The sequence below is a fragment of the Streptopelia decaocto genome (genome assembly GCF_964273445.1).
Source record: "Streptopelia decaocto genome assembly, chromosome: 14".
Taxonomy (NCBI): domain Eukaryota; kingdom Metazoa; phylum Chordata; class Aves; order Columbiformes; family Columbidae; genus Streptopelia; species Streptopelia decaocto.
Genome location: NC_138669.1, coordinates 2,496,535 through 2,515,684, shown reverse-complemented (window position 1 = coordinate 2,515,684; position 19,150 = coordinate 2,496,535). Strand labels below are relative to the sequence as shown.

The following is a 19,150-nucleotide window of genomic DNA, read 5'->3' as shown; positions in this document are numbered from 1 at the left end:
CACATTGTTCAGCTATTGCTCAGCTGCTCACGCTTCACAGGTCCCAGCAATGGAAGATGCTGTTACGTTATCAAGACTACTAGCATGATAGCATTCGTCCACCAACTCCTGAAAAAGGAATGACTGAAATGGAAGAAACTGCAGGTTTCCAAAAATGAATTAATCCATTTTCTCTGATCTCGTGACTCATTTCACTCAGACTCGTTTTACCCAGTCCTGCCGTATCTCCTTCTACCACCAGAAAGCCAAAAGAAGGTATGCACATGGTCACATCACTACCAGCTGGAAAAACCGAAGGGGTAGGAGGGGAGACTGAGACACATCGAATGTTCGTAACCCAGAGAAATGAATTAAATGAAGATTTTTTACAAGGAACTTGTAAAAAGGAAAGCGACAAGAGGACATGGGGAGCACCAGAGCCACACACAAAAGGGGGAAAAGGGGGAAACGGCTCATCCTCCTCAGCTTTCAGTGGTGACACAACTGCTCACAGCCCCACCAGTTTGCACGTTGGGTCCCAGCAGTGAAAACAGCTGCACAGGTGGGAGCTTTGTGCAGCACCTGCCAGTTTGCTGTAATGGACTGGGGGTGTCTCCACATACAGATGAAACAAGTCCTTTTTTGCTACCCAGTAACTGTTAGCTGGGGCTTCTTTGATCCCTCTCAACTCCTCTCTAAGCACAGATGCAGGAGCCATCAGGGGAAAGTACCTCGAAGTAATTAACTTCTGTTGCTGCTACAAGACAGAAAGGAGTGAAAAGAATGGAAAAAAATGGGATGGTGCCTCAAAGAAAAAGGTCATGGGTTCCTGCCGATTATATTTAACTCTGCACAGAATCCATAGGCATCCATGCAGTTGTTTCACATTACAGTGAAAGAGTGAGCACAAGATGGTAAACCTGAATTTTGGAAATGGAGGACTACCTGCAGCACAGCCTATGGCAACTTCCCTGTCATTTCCATACCACTCATTTTGAGATACGATATGTGTTAAGCCTTTTTACAGCTACTCCTCTGTTTGTGTTACAAGTATATTGGTTTCTGACACCTCTGCTGGTGAAATAGCCCCTGGGGTGATTTTGAAGTCCTTAGAAGAGTTGTTAAGAGCAACTCTAAGCTCCAAGAAGGAACCCACATATTGTCATCACTGGTTCCCCAAGAGCTGCACCTTGTGAAGCAACCTGGGGATCGGAACGTTGCATCTTAACACCATTTGTCTTGCGTTTGCACATTCTGGTCTGTTTGATCTATCAGTTTGGTCTATTCTGAAGTAATTGCAAGAAAAACAAGGGATGTACTCTACTCTGTTTGTTGAATTGTAGCATGAAAATGGTGTGACAAGAATCGTGCCCCACTGTGTTCAAGGTTAGGCTTACATGATGTCTCCTCTTAATTATGTACTTTATACAGTTGTGGAGAGAACAACATTAATTGGAGGCTTTTTCAGTGACATTCTGCCAATACTAAGAACAGTCCAAAGGGCAGGAAAGCTGTCAACAAAATAAGGGAAAGGAGGAACCACAGAGAGACAGGTGCCTTGTCTTAAAAACAAAAAATATCAGAGTCCGCACATACAGTGAAGTGGTTCTGGAAATTGTTGTTTTGACTTTGTAGTCTTCTTTAAAAAAGAAAACTAGCTTGTTATTTGAATAGTAACTGTAATCAAGTTGCATCACCACTGCAGCCTTTACATTACTGGCATTTTGCTTTGCAGGAAAAGTAGATCCACATACCTTTTGTTGCCAGCCGGACACAGTTGATTTTTGTTTCCTGAAAAAAATAAAGAAAAAAAAAATAAAAAAGAAAAACATTAAGGGGTGTGATTTGCCCATCTGCAATAAACATACATTCCTTTAATAAGGTACTAAAACAAATAAGCTTTCTTTTTACACTTCATTTCTGAAAATACCATAACAGCGTCAGTTGCATACAACACTCCATACTAATGGACTTGCCCACAGATGCTTCTCTAACTGGTGCGAAGTTAAGAGTGACAACATGTTTTTCCACACCCTCTGTGTGAGCGATGGGTCCTGTGTAACTGCCTGCTTAACTAATAGAATTCACCAGCTAATGACCTGATCTGTAATAGGCAGACAAGCCTTGGGTCAAAAGTACATGCAACCGTACATTGAGTTTTCATGCACCATTACTGCAAATTTTGCAAATTGGTTATTTATTTAAACACATGGCAGACAGACACTGAAACAGGCATTGGGATATTTCAGCTCTTTGAAACGTATGCGGAGCGAAGCAGCGTGCTGTACGGCTGGCTCTGCCAAATGAGCTGTTCAAACACAACCCCCAGCGCTGCGGTTTGTCATCGCGGAGCTGGGATAAAACCCAACTCTTTGTTCAAGCCGCCTCGGAGCCCGCAGATCTGCGTAAACAGGAGTTTGGATCGCAAAAGCCATGTTGGATTTGGCTTGACTAAAAGCTCATACTCGGCAGCCTTCTCAGGCCGCCTCTGCTGAAAACCCATCCTTTCTGGTGTCCCCAGCGCCCCATTCTACAGCCTTGTTGGCACGGACTGCTCCTGCCCAATGCACAACCGCCATCCAAATCTTAATGTGTTTCTTTGGTTAAAAAGCTGACTTTGTCAGGCAGTAACCTGCTGCAGGGCTTTCTGAGCACTTTATGTCTTTACATGCTCTTGTACATGTCTCAGGTGTAACGAATGCTGCATCAATTACCGTGTGGATGCTGTTTGTGCTCCGGAATCAGGAGCTGAGCAACTCATTCCATCCTCACACAGCAAGATGAATGCTGTGAAAGTCCAAATTTGCTCTTGGAAAAAATCTGTGACAGATCCTCCTTGGCCTGAGCAGAAACACACGGTCCCATCGTGCCCTTCTCTTCACATTCATATTGCGAGTAGGAAGGGGACGACCACAGGATCCACACTGGGAAACACAAGGCGATTGCCTCTGATCCCTTTCTATGCATTCCTTGAGATTCCTCAAGTCAGCCACGCTATCAGAATTGAGTAACGCTTTCTGCTGTCTAAAAACAACAAAATATTCAAGACAAACTGCTCCTTTGTTGATCTGGCCTTCAAACTCTCTTAAGGAATTCCTGGATCACCAAGGACAAACCATGTCTGTTAAGGACATCCCTTCCCAGCCACCCAGCCCCTGGGGTGGGACTGAAGCCCTGTTAATGCCAGTAAACCAGAGGCATCTCTCTTTGGTGCACTGACCCCTCTCTCCTTCAAAAATCAAATCCTCTACATAACCTGTACAACCATCAGCATGGCAAAGTCAACAAAACTGTGCAACAGAGCTCCCCATCCATCTCTGCCTCGTGTATCATCAGCTTGAATTGCCAGCTATTCTGGAAATCCAAAATCTTTATTACTAGTGATGATATATGAAGCAGGAAAACCAGAGCTTTATTTTCAGAGCACAGCCTCAGCACATAATGCTGGGTATTATAAGACAGACAGATTCTGATGTAGTTTACAATCTAACACAAGGTGACCTGGAAGAATCAGTGATGAAAAATAAATAAAAAAATATCAATATAACATTTTTGCAGTCTCAAAGTAGGTGGACACTTTCTCACATTTTGTCGTGGAAAGTTTTCTGGTGTATTTATTGCTTTCTGCTAGTTTCAAAGTGCAACAAAAAGTTGGAGAAATTAGTCAATGCTGAGAAAAGAAGAGGTGGGAAAACAAAACCTGAAATCTTGTTAATGATGCTGTAACTGATCTCATTTGAGCATCTGCATATTCGTGCACATTACCCCCCCACAGGGTAATTTGAGAAGACAGGATGTGGTGTGTTCTGTTTGCATCTACATTCACTTAATTGCTGCATTTAGCACACAGTCCTAGTTATTAGAAGACCCTGATCTGGCACTGCCAAAAGCAAGAGCAATCAGTCACTAGAGGAACAAGACATCTGGACTTCAGAACTTCATTTCAAACTGCACCTTATGAGAAGGAAAACATAAAACAAACCCGCAGAGACACCAGACATTCAGCTACTAGGGATGCTTAACTTTAAAGACTTGAACTTTGTCCATATTCCTGATTAGGGCTAATTATTCCATCGATTTCCATTGATCGTCTCATTGATCAACCCACTGCTCATCTCTGTGGTGTCTCATAAAAATGAGATCTCTTGAGATTTACTCTATTTTTCTTTGGTTAATGCTGAGAATTGTGAATTTGTACAAACTTTTCTACCAAGAAACAGAGTAAATAAACACCTGTTTGTTTTTGGTGGGGATTTTTTGTGTCTCTTTTTTTTTAAACAAAGCAACTAAACAAAAACCTGTAAAACCATTTTCCCACAATCGCATTTGTTTCTGTTTCAAAGAAAGGAAGCTGATGCTGTCTACTAATTACTTAGGTTCCTAAATGCATATTTAATTGAAGTACGCTGGATGACAAGTTCTGCCTCTGTCTCTTCAGTGTTTGAATGAGAACAATTTTCTGCAGAAAAGGCCTGTGAGGGCAGCAGGACATATGTTGGTGTGACAGCTGTATCTTCACAACCTAAGAGGGCAAATCATTTTTATATTTAATTTTCTTTTAAAATGACAGCTTGCGGTTTATGAACAACAATAAAAGAAGCAAAGCTTTTTCATCCATCTGTTTTCACACCCACAATTTTTTCCTTCCTTTACTATCCTGTGCAGGGACGGGATTTGGACACAATCGTCCTTGTGTGTCCCTTCCAACTCAAGACATTCTATGATTCTGACTTTGCATTAGTTAAACAGTACCTGCCACATCTAAAAAACCACCTGCCAGCACCAGTAAGACCTGCTGTCCCCAACGAATTTAGCCCAAATTTAGTTCAGGGAAGCTCTAGACTGTGTGTTTCTTTTTTTTATCCCACTGAAGCCAACTGTTTTTTTGTCTTTAAAATTAATCATGTGCATGTGTCTGTGCAGGGTCAATGGACTCCCCTATAATTTCTTTTGCCAGCTTAAGGAAACTGCCAAAAGACTAAGAAAAACCTAGTATTGCCTTTCCAATTATCAGCTATTTTTAGTATCTGTGTCACTTGGAGAAGGGAGGTTTAACAAAGTGGTTAGGGCTTTTATTATTTACAAGTTACATCTATTTCAATGATATACAGTTAACCCTTGAATACCCACACCTCTCAACCGTGAAGTAGACTGGATAAGGATTATATTTACTGTCCAGAAAACACTCAGGTCCACATCCTCTGGCCCAAGATGGCCAACCAGATGTGGAAACAGGGACTTACAAAGAGTCAGGTGCTTCTACAGCTGCTTTATTTCTGCCCCAGCAGCTCCAACATGAGATTAAAGAGTAAACGTAAATCCTACTGAACTCAGAGCACCTCAAAGCTATTCAATAGTTCACAGAAGCAATGCAGGCAGCCTTGGTGACACTTCATTTGTCAGAACACGGCCCGTGCTGAACTAGAGAACCTGTTTTTTCTTGTGGGCCGTCTCCACAGGGATGAACGCCACCCCTCTGCCTGCAGCTCCATCCATACCTCCAAAATGTCCAAGAAGAAGAATGTTGTGTACTGCCAGTAGACCTGTCAGCATCTAGAAATCCAGCCTGAAGTCCCCTGATAATAATGAACTGCCCGATTGTGCATGTAGTACAAGTCATTAAGAAAGGAAAAAAAAATCAATAAGAATGTCTGTAGAGTCTATCATTCCCTCAAAAATAATATTCCCATTGATTCCTGTGGTGCTACTTTTCACAATCCTGGCCTGAAAACATCATTCACCTGTTGGACCACCGGGCTGGGGGAGCAGCTGGCAGCATCCCTGCATCATCTCCAGCTGCGTTACAGAGGCTCCTGCCTCAGCTCCCATTTGGAGGAAAAATGGCCGAGAGTTATCGATCGCAACTCTGCCGCTACAGATTTCATTTTAACTCAATGAGGTAAAATGCAACTGCCAGAAGGATTTTTTTTTTAGGAAGGTCTGGTTTCTGAGCTGCTCAAAAATTCAGGCAGGTTTCACAGCAGCCAAAGAATTTTCTCCATTTGAGTGTGTGGCTGGATCACTAACCAGAGACTCACCCAGATAAAGAACTTCAGGACACTAAAACCTGCAACATTTGACTTTGATCATTAAGTCAGTATAACGATAAGAGAGGATAAGGTGCAACACGGTGCTACCGCAGAATCCCAGAATGTCAGGGGTTGGAAGGGACCTGGAGAGCTCATCCAGTGCAATCCCCCCATGGAGCAGGAACACCCAGATGAGGTTACACAGGAGGGTGTCCAGGCAGGTTGGAATGGCTGCACAGAAGGAGACTAGGAGAAGTTTCTTCTCAATTTTAAGTGGAACCTCCTGTGTTCCAGTTTGTACCCATTGCCCCTTGTCCTGTCATTGGTTGTCACGGAGAAGAGCCTGGCTCCATCCTCCTGACACTCACCCTTTACATATTGATAACCATTAATGAGGTCGCTCCTCAGTCTCCTCTTCTCCAAGCTAAAGAGCCCCAGCTCCCTCAGCCTTTCCTCATAAGTGAGATGGCTCCACCCCATCATCTTTGTGGCTCTCTCTTCATACCACCCTGGCCTCACCTTTCATAGGGATAAACCCTGGAAGGGCTGGTGTTTTGAAGGGGCTGAGCTCAGGGAGGTTTTGCAGACCAGCCAGCTGGAGCAGGTGGCACCAGGACAACCAGCAAACACCACTTGGCTACCTGGAGGGCTGCGACAGCGTGTGTCGAGGTCCTGCCAGAGGACACCTGCCAGGTGTCCATTCTTCTTCCTGAGTCACTTCCTGTGCTAATTCCATCTAACAATTAAACAGTAACTCATGGTGCTTCTCATCCTCACTGTTACACAGCCTGGAGCTTCTGGCTCCTTTTTCTCCTTTTCTTTTTTTGTTTCCTCCTCTCTTACTTCAAATTCTGACATGCTTCAGCTCAGCATCTGGCTTGCAACAGTCCCTAGGAGGGAAATTCACACAATTTGGAAGCGTTTTGTATAACAAAGCTGAAAACCACTCTGTTTCACATATGTTCTACTGAGACCCCTGTCTGGGAGCAACGCCACGTTGACCAAACTTCATGCAACTGTCCACAAAAAGAAATTCAGCCAGAGACAGCTATCTCATTCAAACTCTCAAACAACAAGTACAACATTGCACAAGAGAAGGCAGAAAAGCTCATGATCTGATTTTGCAGCAATTTGCCACACTTGTTTTGCATCCAGCTGTTAATTATGTTCCTTTCACTGTAACAATCACAGCTAATGGTTGCAGAGCAGCCGAGAACACCAAATGAGTACAGCCCTCCATGTACAGAAGAGCTGAAACAATGCAGAACTCCTATAACACTTCTACCACCTCCTAATCAAGCTTTTTGACCAAATACAGAATGTTTCTTCAAATTAAGCTCTCCCCAGGGTCCTGCATTTCCAAAGGAAGATGGTCTGGTTCACTGCACAAAGGTTTCTCATCGCAGGTTCCAGGTGTGGAAAGAAGTTTCATCATTCCACAGCTGTCAGTGATTAATGAAACTATAGAATATCCTAATTCAAAAATGAGTGGCAACGTTCTGTGAAGTTTTTCATGTGCAAGGGAACATAAGGCTATATTTTAATTGTGCTAAATTGTTCCTGTTTCAGGTTTTTAGCAGATGTGCATCATCAAAAGTGCCACATTGCAGCCATAACTATTAGTAGGCTTTATGAAGACCAGTCAAAGCTGCTCAGCTTATAGACATAAATGAAAACCCAGCATTCTTAAATACAAATATATCTGTGAACAATCCTGGGAATGAAACAAATCTTATTAATTACAGCTGCAAAAGACTGGATGAAAAACAGCCCCTGATGTTTGAAATATGGGGTTTTATCAGAAACAAAAGGTATTCCAGCTAGCCCTCTGAAGATCCATATTCCACTCTTAGATATTTCCTCCATACTTTTTCCCATAGCACTGAACTTCAAGGATATATAAGCATATACTGTACCAATATAAATCATTAACGCAATTGCTTGCTTAAACAGGAATGTCCTTTGTCTGGCAGGACACTGCTCATGCTTTCACAAACTATGCCTTGTTACATACAAACTCTTTGGATTAATTATACTTTACAAGTTCTTTACAGGCCTATGTTCCTATTAGAACAGTCCAAGCTCATCCTTTTTTTGAGTCCTTATCACCTTGTATGTAAAGAGCGTGGTGCAACCTGCCAGCCACAGAGGCCCAGAAACAGCAGGAACCACACGGTGTTGCTTTAATCCCGAATGCCAAGGGAAGCCCACATTTCCATTCATATAACCCATTTATGGCATACTATATTGTACTTAAGCAAATAAAGCTTTTTCTTCCCTGGGGATCCATTCACTAGCAATTAACTATCACACAAGGGGGAACTAACTAGACACAGAGAGACATACACATATATTTAACAATTTCCTTTATAAAGACAAATCCAAAATTGAATTAATTGAGTAGTGCTGGAAGGAAACTATATCGACTAGAAAGGAAACCAAGCTGAAAAACAGCGGAGTATTGAAGAGATTTGTGCTTGTCAGCCGCGCAGCAGAAACTCTGCAGGAGAATGGTGATAAATGAAGGCAGTAAAACACCAAGATATGTTGTGAACATTCATTGGCATTGCTAGCCTGTTGAATGATGTACAGTCCCCTGTGACGTGAAGCTGTGTTTCAGGTATAAAAGACACTATCCTAAGTGGAGACCTAAGCCTACACCATTCACCCTTGATTGATTTTTCTAATTTCACTCTTTCAGAGGTGATGTCTTAGAGGATTTATCTATGTTAAAGTCAGACTCGCAAAAGCACTGGCAAATGTGCTAATAACACAGCTACCCAACTTCTTGATGCCATGTTAATGCTTTAAGACTCATCAAGAAGCCAGAGTGTCAAATAGTATCATGTTATGTGATAACAAAAAACAATTAGGGGAGTTAAAGGGGAAGAAGGTGAACGACTGCTTAGACTGGATCTGGCCTGGATGCTGTTAGCTGAACAGACCTGAAACAGGAAAGTTAAAAGAGAAGGTGATAAACTATTCTAGGTTGGAACAGAAGAATGGAAAAGGGAGAAGAGGCCTTCACTCTTCCTATTATGGGTATTTTGGGAGCATTACATTTATGTCATTTGGGTCTGAGAACAGGGCAGACTATGTCTCCTGTGCTGTCTCCATTTTAAACTTAATATTACAGAGTGAATATATGTAAAAAAAATGGTCCAGGGTATTCAAAAGGAGTAAAAAAGGCATGCACACTGTCCTCCCTGCATTACAACTTACATTTTGCTCAAGCTGAAAATACCAGCCATATAAATGCTACATTATGATTTGACCAAATGCAAGCTAAAAGGTAATTCAACTTCATAGCTTTTGTGTAGTTCTCAACTCTCAATGTCTCCTCCAAAATCATAAGCATTGTGAGCTGGAGACTATCAGGATATTGCAGTTAGGCCTTTTAAAAAGACAATAGCACCTACTCCGCCATCAATGCACGGGAAAAATAATAATAAAAAAAACCAAATACGAAGCAATTAATTTTGTAAAGCGCATGCAAACATGTGACTTTACATTGCTTGGCTCCCCAATAGGTTTCTCATCAGACCTAGGTGTCAGAGGGAGACTTGAGTGCAGGACAAGTAGTGGCATGTTTAATTTTCACCAAATGTCTGTAAGAGGGTCACGAGGAGGAATTAAACCGGCACTCAAAGGAGAATAAAGGTGAAAGATGCAGAGGACGGACAAAAGCGGTCATATGTACAGATGCAATTTCAATTTTGTCTGCACTTACTCCGTTTGCCTTGCTAAGAGCCTGGAAGTATATGCTGTAGCTTTTCAGGGGAGAAAGCGGAGCATTCCAGTAGCCGTTGTAGGTTTTGTTGTCGCCCACCGTGAAGGGCTGCGTGACGGGCAGGTTGACGGGTTTCAACTCGGCTGCGAAGTAGTGAGGGGAGTCCAGGCTGGACGCGTTCCTGTAGCTCACGGGGACAGAGAAGCACTCGATGATGTCTGCTGCTCTTCGTGCTTTCTGCAGCTTCTCCTCCTTGACAACAAGCTGATAGACACTAGGAGGGAGAGAGGAAGGCAAGATTAGGGCCCCAAGAGCCTTGAATAGCAAGAATGCTTCCAACAATAAAAGAAAAAGGCAAAGTATGAACAACACTGGTCTACTGAGCAGGTGTCTTTATAGTTCTCTCAATTCACTTTTGTTTCAGGAAACCACAACAACTCTTCATATTAACATTTCATAGAGCTGGAAATAATCCTTTTTGATTCCCACTAAGCTTTTGGCCTCTATGATATAAAACAGCAATCTTGTTATTTCTCACTTACTATTTCAGGCTCACGGAGATTGCAAAGTATTCAAATGCAATGTTGTTGGCATTTGCTTTTTTCTTTAGACAGTTAACAAAGCCCTGAAGTTCCATGCTGCTACAGCTCAGGTAGGTTTACTGGCTGCTTAACACCACTCACCCATCTGACAAAGAAAGATACCGCTGCAGTCATTTTACTTTTTGTCAGGATATTCACATGAGCTGCCCTCGCCTGTCTACGCGAGACTGGTCCTTTGTTTCTTTAGACAGGGGAGATCGATTAAAAGATTGGAAACAGCCAGCAGCGGTGACTCTCCCGGCTGCCACCGGCTCGTTGTTGCAGAAAGATCGGGCTGAAAAATTCCTAGCATGGCAATAGCTCATCAATGCTCCTGTGGGAAGCGAAGTTCTGGCACCTTCAACAAGCAGGAGTGAAACAAAACCCGCCTCTTGCTTTCGAATTAACGGTTTCTTCAGGTCTGCGGGGACCTGGCACATTCACTGCTAAAAACAAAGATGTCAGTGAATCACTTGGAAATCATTGGGCTCCCACTGCTGGACACAAAACCAGCTCATCCTTACAAATACAATGAATTTATGAATTAGTGACTGACTGCTTTCTTGGCATTTTTTCCCTTTATGCCCCAGCTCCACTGACAGCACTTTCATCTCTGTGTACTTTACCTGCTTGAACCGGTGACCCTCACCCTCCAGCCTCACTCCTTTCCCCGCGTCTCAGTTATTTCCTAGTGGTCAAGTGGCCACTCTCAAAGGAAGTGGTCAAGTGGCTAAAAGTGTGACTGATTTCAAAGATTACTCTGGACAGAAGAATATCCCTCTGAAAAATTGTTTCCTTATCAAATGATTACTCTGGGTCTTGCTTTCTGATATTTTGATCCATTTCTACCCTCCGGAAGTGCAGGTTTCACAGTTCACCCCCAGCTAGTTCACAGACTGGCACAGTCTCATTTTCTTTTTTCTATTTTCTTTTTTCCTGTCATATCTTTCTTCTTTTTCAGGTTCTGCCTTTTTTTCCTCATGTTTTATTTTGACCTAGGACCATAATCTTCTTGACTGCCTTTAGGGCTTTTTCAGAGATCAGCTTCTCTGCATTAACCAATGAAGTGCTGCAAGGCACATCAAGTGCTTCCTCATGCACAACCATCAGCATTAAGATGCTCTCATAACCGTTTGCCTTTTTATTGGAGAGAAAAAGCCAACTATCTTACATCCAAATGAAATTCCAGTGGGAATTCTGAGTAGCAAGCACACAATTACCCACCCTAAAGTTCGGCCGAACCATCTGCATTACTGCAATTCTCAAAAGAGTAGAAGTAATTCAACTTTGCTCAGAAGATGATAACTTTCCGTCATACATTATGACCCCCAAGACTGCAGTCGGGCACTAACTCAAAATCAACTGGGTGAGTACAATCTGCCCTTTTGGCCTGCAAAAGCACTTCAGCTGCAGACGCATCTCTCCTTGGGTGCTGGAGCAGGGTCAACCATTTGCAAGTTGTTACGACTGATAATTTTGTGAAACACAGCGGCGTGATTACAATGAAGGGAAAGGAGAAGTACTTTTCCAAAAGGAAAACAAAAAAAGAGCTAGAGTGTAAGGAAAAAAATAGCGGGCAATGGAAATGAAGAGGAGGTGTCCAAACTATTCTAATAGCTCTTATTTTGTCTTCCAGGTAGGCAGTAACATGGGTCTCCTGGGGCTCTCCTTCCCTCAAAGCTTCAAAGTTACTGCTTCCAGCCAGTGTCACTAGCACTGTGTTCATAGCAGGAAATCAGCACATCAGTGATAAATTATTATCCAGCCCAGCTGGAGAAAAGCAAGTTTCAGGGTCACACATCGAAATGATATTAAAAGAGACAACAAAAGCAGAGCATTGAAATTCCCAACACAACATAACAACTTCATACCAATAAAAGGAAAGATGATACAGTAAAACTAGCTACTACTTTTCTATATTTAATATTCCGCTGCATTTGCAAACACGGCAATCAAATCCACACACGTGCACACTGCAACAGAAGCGGGGGTCTTGTGTTTCTACTGCTATGACACGTCATTGCAATAAACACCAGAAAGGACCAGTTTCCGAACATCCACAAGCTCTGCTCTCCAGAGATCCTCACATCTGGGCCACTCATCCAACATCTGGCTTCCTAGAAGGCTGGGGAGCCGACAGCCCTGTTGTGTGGCTGCACACTCTTATTAGAATAGTAGGCCAAAAATGGGCTCCTTGCAAAATTTCACGGGTCTTCTAGTGATAAATCCACACTACTTTAGTAGAAGCTTTTTAAAGTTTTTAACAGCTCAATTCTAAGTCACTGATAAAAGCACCAGCCATAATGGTCACCACAGCACAAATGTTGTCTTGCAGAGGAAGAAAACGTACTCTTATCATCATCTACAGGGTAATCTTTTAAATGATGAGTTCTCTATCCAGTGTAGAAGCACAAATGCGCATAATCAACATTCCGAATCACAGCCCACATCTATGTGACTGAGATCTCCGTTACACTTCTCCTCCTCTTGCTCTTGATTTCTTTGCAGTACAATGTGAGGATGGACTGAGGAAACGCTCACCAATCTGGCTTTGTATTTAGACCCAACTCAAGTTTTGGATGTAGGGTGTGTGTGAATGACGAGGGGAAAAGCTGAGACAGAGCTTTCCATGAAGCATTCATCATCTGTCGGGTGCACTTTGGTATCCTGACACAGTATTTATCAACAAGGTGAAACCTTCACTATACCCCTGACAATGGAAGGCTATGAAAAGGAATATAACTTCTTTGTAACCTTACAGTGATCACCTCACCTGACTTATTAAAGCTTAAAAGAAACAATGTTTCTACAGTTTAGTGCTCCCTCTGGACCAATTTTGGTACTAAATTTTATTAAACATATCATATAAAGATTTCATGTATTTTCATTTAATTTTAATACTTAACACATAAATATATTATCAGCCATATATTATTTCCAATAATATTTTCTCCTGGGGAACAAAAATAAGTGGCAGTTAGTACAGCCTGATCTTGCAGTGCATTTTTTAGCAGATTATTGTGAGCAGGTTTTACACTTCACCCTATAGAGAACAGAACTTCTCATTTATAGCTCAAACGAATGCATTACTTTCAGAATAATTGTTTGATAGGCTACAGGAAAGAAGATATTACCAAAGGGTAGAGGTTTGCTTATTGATAGTTATTTTAATTCAAAGAATGAAGCAGAAAAATGGCAAATTAAATAAGAATAGAAGGTTTGAATCTTCTGTTATAATAGCTGGGTCATCTCAGACTGAAGGCATAGAATCACAGAACCATAGAATCATTTCAGTTGGGAGAGACCCTCAGGATCATTGAGTCCAATCATAACCTAACCCAATTCTGGCACTAACCCATGTCCCTGAGAACCTCATCTACATGTCCTTTAAACCCCTGCAGGGATGGTGACTCCACCACTGCCCTGGGCAGCCTGTTCCAATGCCCCACAGCCATTTCTGGGAAGAATTTCCATTGTTGCACCTATTCTGCAGAGTTAACAGATTCAGCACTTCTGAGAACGCTATCCAAAACCAGGAAAATCAAACCCAAATACTATCTGACCAATCTATGAGTCAAAGGTAAAACAATTAGAGGGGCCAACAACCAACCGATCTTCTTTTATCCTATTTATAATGCAAATGTTTTTAAGAAGACTGTGAGAGTCCTGTCAGATACGGGCTCGCTCCTTCAGCAATTATCACAGCCCAGAAACCGAGTGCTGATTTCCCACTGCAGAGCTCCACAAACCACAGAAATCAGAAATTCAGTCATCAAACAGCAGGCCTGCCCACTGGAAATGTTCACTGGAAATATACCCTCAGACCAATTCACCTGGATGCTACTTAAACATGGCAGTCCTGATACCAGCCTATTTCTTACATTAAAAGTCACAGAATCCAGGCTACAAATACTTAACACTATTTTTTTTTATCACCTGGTTTTCCATTTAACTTATGACCCTGTTAAATTTGGTTGAGCCCATTTAAATATATTTGTATATATCGATGAAGGTTTCACCACCTTTACTGTGACAGCACGGATCCAGCCCCCAGGACACTGGGATGGGAGAGGGTTTGATGTGTTGCCTGACACCCACATTTAGAATTCAGATTAGCTATTGAATGTGCATATGATTGTTTTACAGCCAAATTTATTTCAGCAATATAAACTGAGGCAGAAGAGTAGCATCAATTTTCTTATTTTCTCTTTCTTAAAGGTGTCTAAAGAAAAACCTGAATTCTGCCACATAGGCAATAACAAACAAAAAGGGGGGGGAAATTTGAGGAAACATAGTAGGGATGGAAGCTATAAATATCATATTAAAATAAAGAAATCTATCAGTACCCTATAGAGCTTACTCTAAAAAAGCTGTGAAGTTAAATAGTAGATGAGATCCTTCTTACAGGGCACATCCAGCCCTCCCATAAACTTGCACAGAAGGGATTTTGTAAAAAATTCAGCCAAAGCCCACCCAACTCTAAAAATGTGTTATATAACTTGAAGTCTACTAAATTTTACAAGAACTAAATGGATAACTGCCTTAAAGCCTGCTGCTGAGACTCACTGCTTTGAGCAAACACTGTGTCTACAGCCCTGCTTACGTTTGAATATATAATTTATATCCTCCCGCAAACCTGCATCAAACATTCGGGCATTCATAATCAACCCCATAGACAGTCTCCAAGTTCATGAAGTTTTCTGGGCTCAAACAGGTGGCAATATATTCCTGAGAATAGAGTTACCTACTTCACATGTGCTAAAATGTCACCCTTAATATCTCCAATAGCACCTTTAATCAGAAGCTCTGAAACTAATCTACAAAACATAATGAACTGAATTTCACAGCCATCTAGGATGTACATACAGGACCCGCTGCACTGTTCTCCAATTTTCTGTCTATTTAGGAACTGATTCGAAAGCCATTAAAATCAATTAAAGATTCCTGCTATTCCCATTATGCTTTGGAACAGCTCCATGCAGAATACAATATGCTGAAGTTAAGGATAGCTTTTAATAAATATTTTTATGCAGGAAAAGAAGGAAAAAAAGAGATTGTTCTACAATGTCATTTTCTGGAATATGCTTGGCTATTTCCAAGATTTAAAAGCTATCCCATTATGAATATTGGGCTGCGCTGTCATAAATCAGCTTGTTCGCATCTGCAAAGCATTCACAAAAATAAAGCTTATAATAGTGATGCTACTTGAGGAAATAGTCTCTCATATTGCAAAATTATTCACACCAGATCCTTCATTTTGAAGATATTTTTGTGTGTTCTCTTAACACTCATTTAAATTAAACCACTCTTCTACTACATTCACTGAAGTTGAAGAATACCAACAAAATATCCAAATTCAGCCAAATTTGTAAAAATGACATAGCAGAGATAGTAATTACTGCCGTTTCTACAGAAAAAAAAAAAACCTGCTGAGATAGAGGCAATAATAATGTAATCCATTTAATCAAGAAGGCTGGTAGGAGGGTCTCTTCACATTTCTTCTACTCTCATCATCAGTTCAGTATACTCGATTTACTACCAAGGCGTGTTGTACCCTGACATTCACGAAACGAAGGGTAGCGATTTCACACTTGGCTAATACTATTTGCAGTCAGAGTTTTCACATGGGCTTTCTTTTATCGCTAAAATTTCAAGCTTTGTTAAATTTCTATAGCGATTGAAATGGGCTCTAGAAAAAGTAAGAAAGTTTAAAGACTGCATGTTGCCTCTATAGAAAAGAGATATGGTCCCATATCTTCCCCAATTTTTATGAGGAACTGTGATGAGCCACCTGTAGGACAGGCAGTGGGATCTATTTAAGGAATTGGGCACTATGTCAAACATTAAAAAATAATTTATAAAAAAGGCAAAGCCAAACAAAATACTTGTACATGTAGAAAAGCATCCTGCCAGCATCACTATACCCAACGTTATCTTTGGCCAGAATACCGCCTGAAATTTCTTTGCAGTCATACTCCAGCATCACATAAAATTTCCACAAATGGCTAAAAAAATGAAAAATCTATTAGAAAGTAGCAAGGTGGGGTTTTTTTTTGTTTGTTGCTGCTTTTTCTTGTTTGTTTTTTATTTGTTTGTTTCATAAAAAGAATTGATGGTGTAAAGACAAATGTAATGTTCCTTGGCCTCTGAGCCCAGGTGGGTATGTTACCCTGTCAGACCTCTGAGGTGCAATATATAATCAATGTAATAATAATACATAATTACCCCATTGCTGCAGCTGTATAAAAACAGTGGCACAAAGAAAATGCAATGAGTGACTTGCCCGGTATCACCATCAGTTGTATGTAAATAAATCCCCACATTCTTGCCCAATATTCCGCTTTCAGCCACCAGCCAACGTGTTCTGTCTAATGGAGCCTGGAGTTTTCAGCCTGAACACACACTAATCCTCCAAAGCCTTTCAAAAAGACAAAATACATTTTAAGAAATGCTACTTCTGGGCATGACTGGAGATGCGACCTGCAGAAAGGCAGGAGGAGCAGATGGGGCTGGGAAAGAGAGGTGACCTGAAAACTGTCCCTTTTTTAAAACTGCACCATACAAGACACACAACAGGTTCTCAAACGACCACAGACTCCAGTAACAACTTCATGTCAATCAGCAGGTATAATGAGCATTTAAATAAACAGTTGTGTGCATGTCTAAATACCTGTGTGTTTGCAAATCCACGTGTTTATGTAACACATAAATACATATACTAAAATCAGGGCTTCCAACCTCCTAAAGTTTCACTCACTATGAGTGACTAATGACCATATCTTTCCAATGAAAGACAGCTATTGAAAGAAATCTAAACATGCAAATATTCTCATATAGTTCTGAGCAACTCTAATCATTGCTGCAGTGTCTGTGCACAGCAAACAGAAACGTGGTAACATGCACAAAGTGTAAGCAGTTGTCAAAAAGACAACTGTATTGACAGTCAATACTTACTGCCCAAAAAGAAGGATTTGTGCTCTTAAAAGCCCATTTTTCCCCACCGTATCATTTGGTCTAATAAAAGATGCTATCCATACTCACAAAACTACCTCCTTTCCATCCCCAGACCACCAGAACCCTGCTACTGCATCTATTTACTTCTATTATATACACATCACTCTTTTAAATGCTTTAAATTCTCTCAGCTTAATCTTCCTGGGGATAAAAAATTTTAAAAAGGAAAAATAAAAAAGAACCAGAGGGCATTTCAAAACTCTGTGTTCCATTATCTCAACCATCTCCATAAGCCTGACCTGGCTGGCAACACAGATTAGCCATAATAGCTGCTGTTCCCCAGTGGAACAGGCCCAGTCTCTATCTCTCCAGTTCAACGTTATTTTGTGCTGGCAGATTAAAGATAATGAGTGCAGACAGATACGGCTTTCGCTGCAGCAGGAGCTGATGTTAGTGGCTTTGGAGGTGTTTTTTCCCTCCTGAGCCACCTGCCGTCTGTTTGATCTACAAAAAAAACCTGAAAAAAAAACCCAACAACAATTCCTTTTTTGTTCATGTTGCTCAGCGTTAAACGGGCATCGCTGACTGAGGTCTTGGCATCCTCCGTGATCGCTGGTTGAAGACCAGAAGGAAGTTTCAAGGAGAAGAAGAGCCAAAGTGTCTCTCTTCAGTCATTCTGCAGGACCAGGACAGACCGCGGCTCCCCCTTACTGGGACTGGCCAGTACTTACTGGGATGGGCCAGTACCTTCTGCCATCTCCTGCGTAAAAGCGGTGGCTTGGACAAAGGGATGGGTATATTTGCGTATATTCTCAATCAGAATTAATTTGTGTATTTCCAATGGCCTCCATGAAATTAAGTCCATTTGGATGCAGAAAGAATCTAGTTTGGATTTCAAAGCTTTCTCTCCATTTTCCATGGCCATAGCTACCGGACTGCAGAGGGCAAACCCACAAATAAGAATCTGATGTCTTTTTTTTTTAAGGCAGAACACTAGAAACATATTTTTATTGCTTTTGTGTGTATTTGTGGTATTTTTGAACAAAACAAGGCAAAAAGAGGGAATCTGCTCTAACATCAGGAGAAACTTCATTACTGGGTAAGGTCAGGGAACACTCATAATTATATCATTAATGTACAAGAGAAAAGACGAGCTCTCCTGGGCAAAGGTAATATAGATTTTCAGCACCTGAAGCTGCAGGAGTATCAGCCAGATTCTTTTATAGTTTTCTGGAGACTTTGTGCTTTTCAGAAAGTGCCAAGTGACCACGCTGCTGACCCCAGGGAGAGGGCTCCAACGGCACCTCCACTGCAGCATCTCCTGCCCCAGAACAGAGGAAACCTGAGCGTGGAGAAAGGGGAAAGTCCCACGGGCAAGGGCTTCTCTGCACCAGTTTGCAGCTTGTCTGTCATCATCTGTAAATACCTCTTACCTGCACCACAGTGGGAATGGGGAAGATTTCAATATTAAGAGGTTGTATTTGACAATTCACCAGCTCCCTTCAAGACTAAACGTATTTTCAATACAAGAGGAAACATTTATTATAGGCTGTATCCTCTGGCAGAAGAGAATCCTCAGTCTGCAACAACATCAGCTCCTGCAGTTACTTGGGGATCTGTCAAGCTGGGAGACAAGGGAAGTCAGCATTGCCTCCTATGCTCTGCTGTTCCACCTTTACACTACAAATACTGCATGTTTTGCCTCTTTCCTCGCCTTCCTCTTGTGCACCATGACTACTTTTAATTAAACCAGTCCTATTTCCCCTTCCTTTGCACAGTAAGCAAATCCCTCACCATCTCCTAGCTCTGCCTTTTGCTTTGGAAAAGTGCTGTGCAAGGAAAACTGAAATTATAGAGGCAGAATAGCACCATGGCCA

The 19,150-nt window shown here is 41.6% G+C and overlaps 1 protein-coding gene across 1 annotated transcript in view; it reads right to left on the bottom strand.

Moving 5' to 3' along the window:
• Positions 1-19,150, bottom strand: part of PTPRT (protein tyrosine phosphatase receptor type T) — a gene marked incomplete at its 5' end in the record, with an annotated part of 380,430 nt that overhangs the window by 80,630 nt on the left and 280,650 nt on the right. The window contains 2 exons of the mRNA XM_082065426.1: positions 1,734-1,770; positions 9,739-10,012. Coding sequence (XP_081921552.1) covers positions 1,734-1,770; positions 9,739-10,012 — 311 coding nt within the window. The remainder of the gene's footprint in view (positions 1-1,733; positions 1,771-9,738; positions 10,013-19,150) is intronic.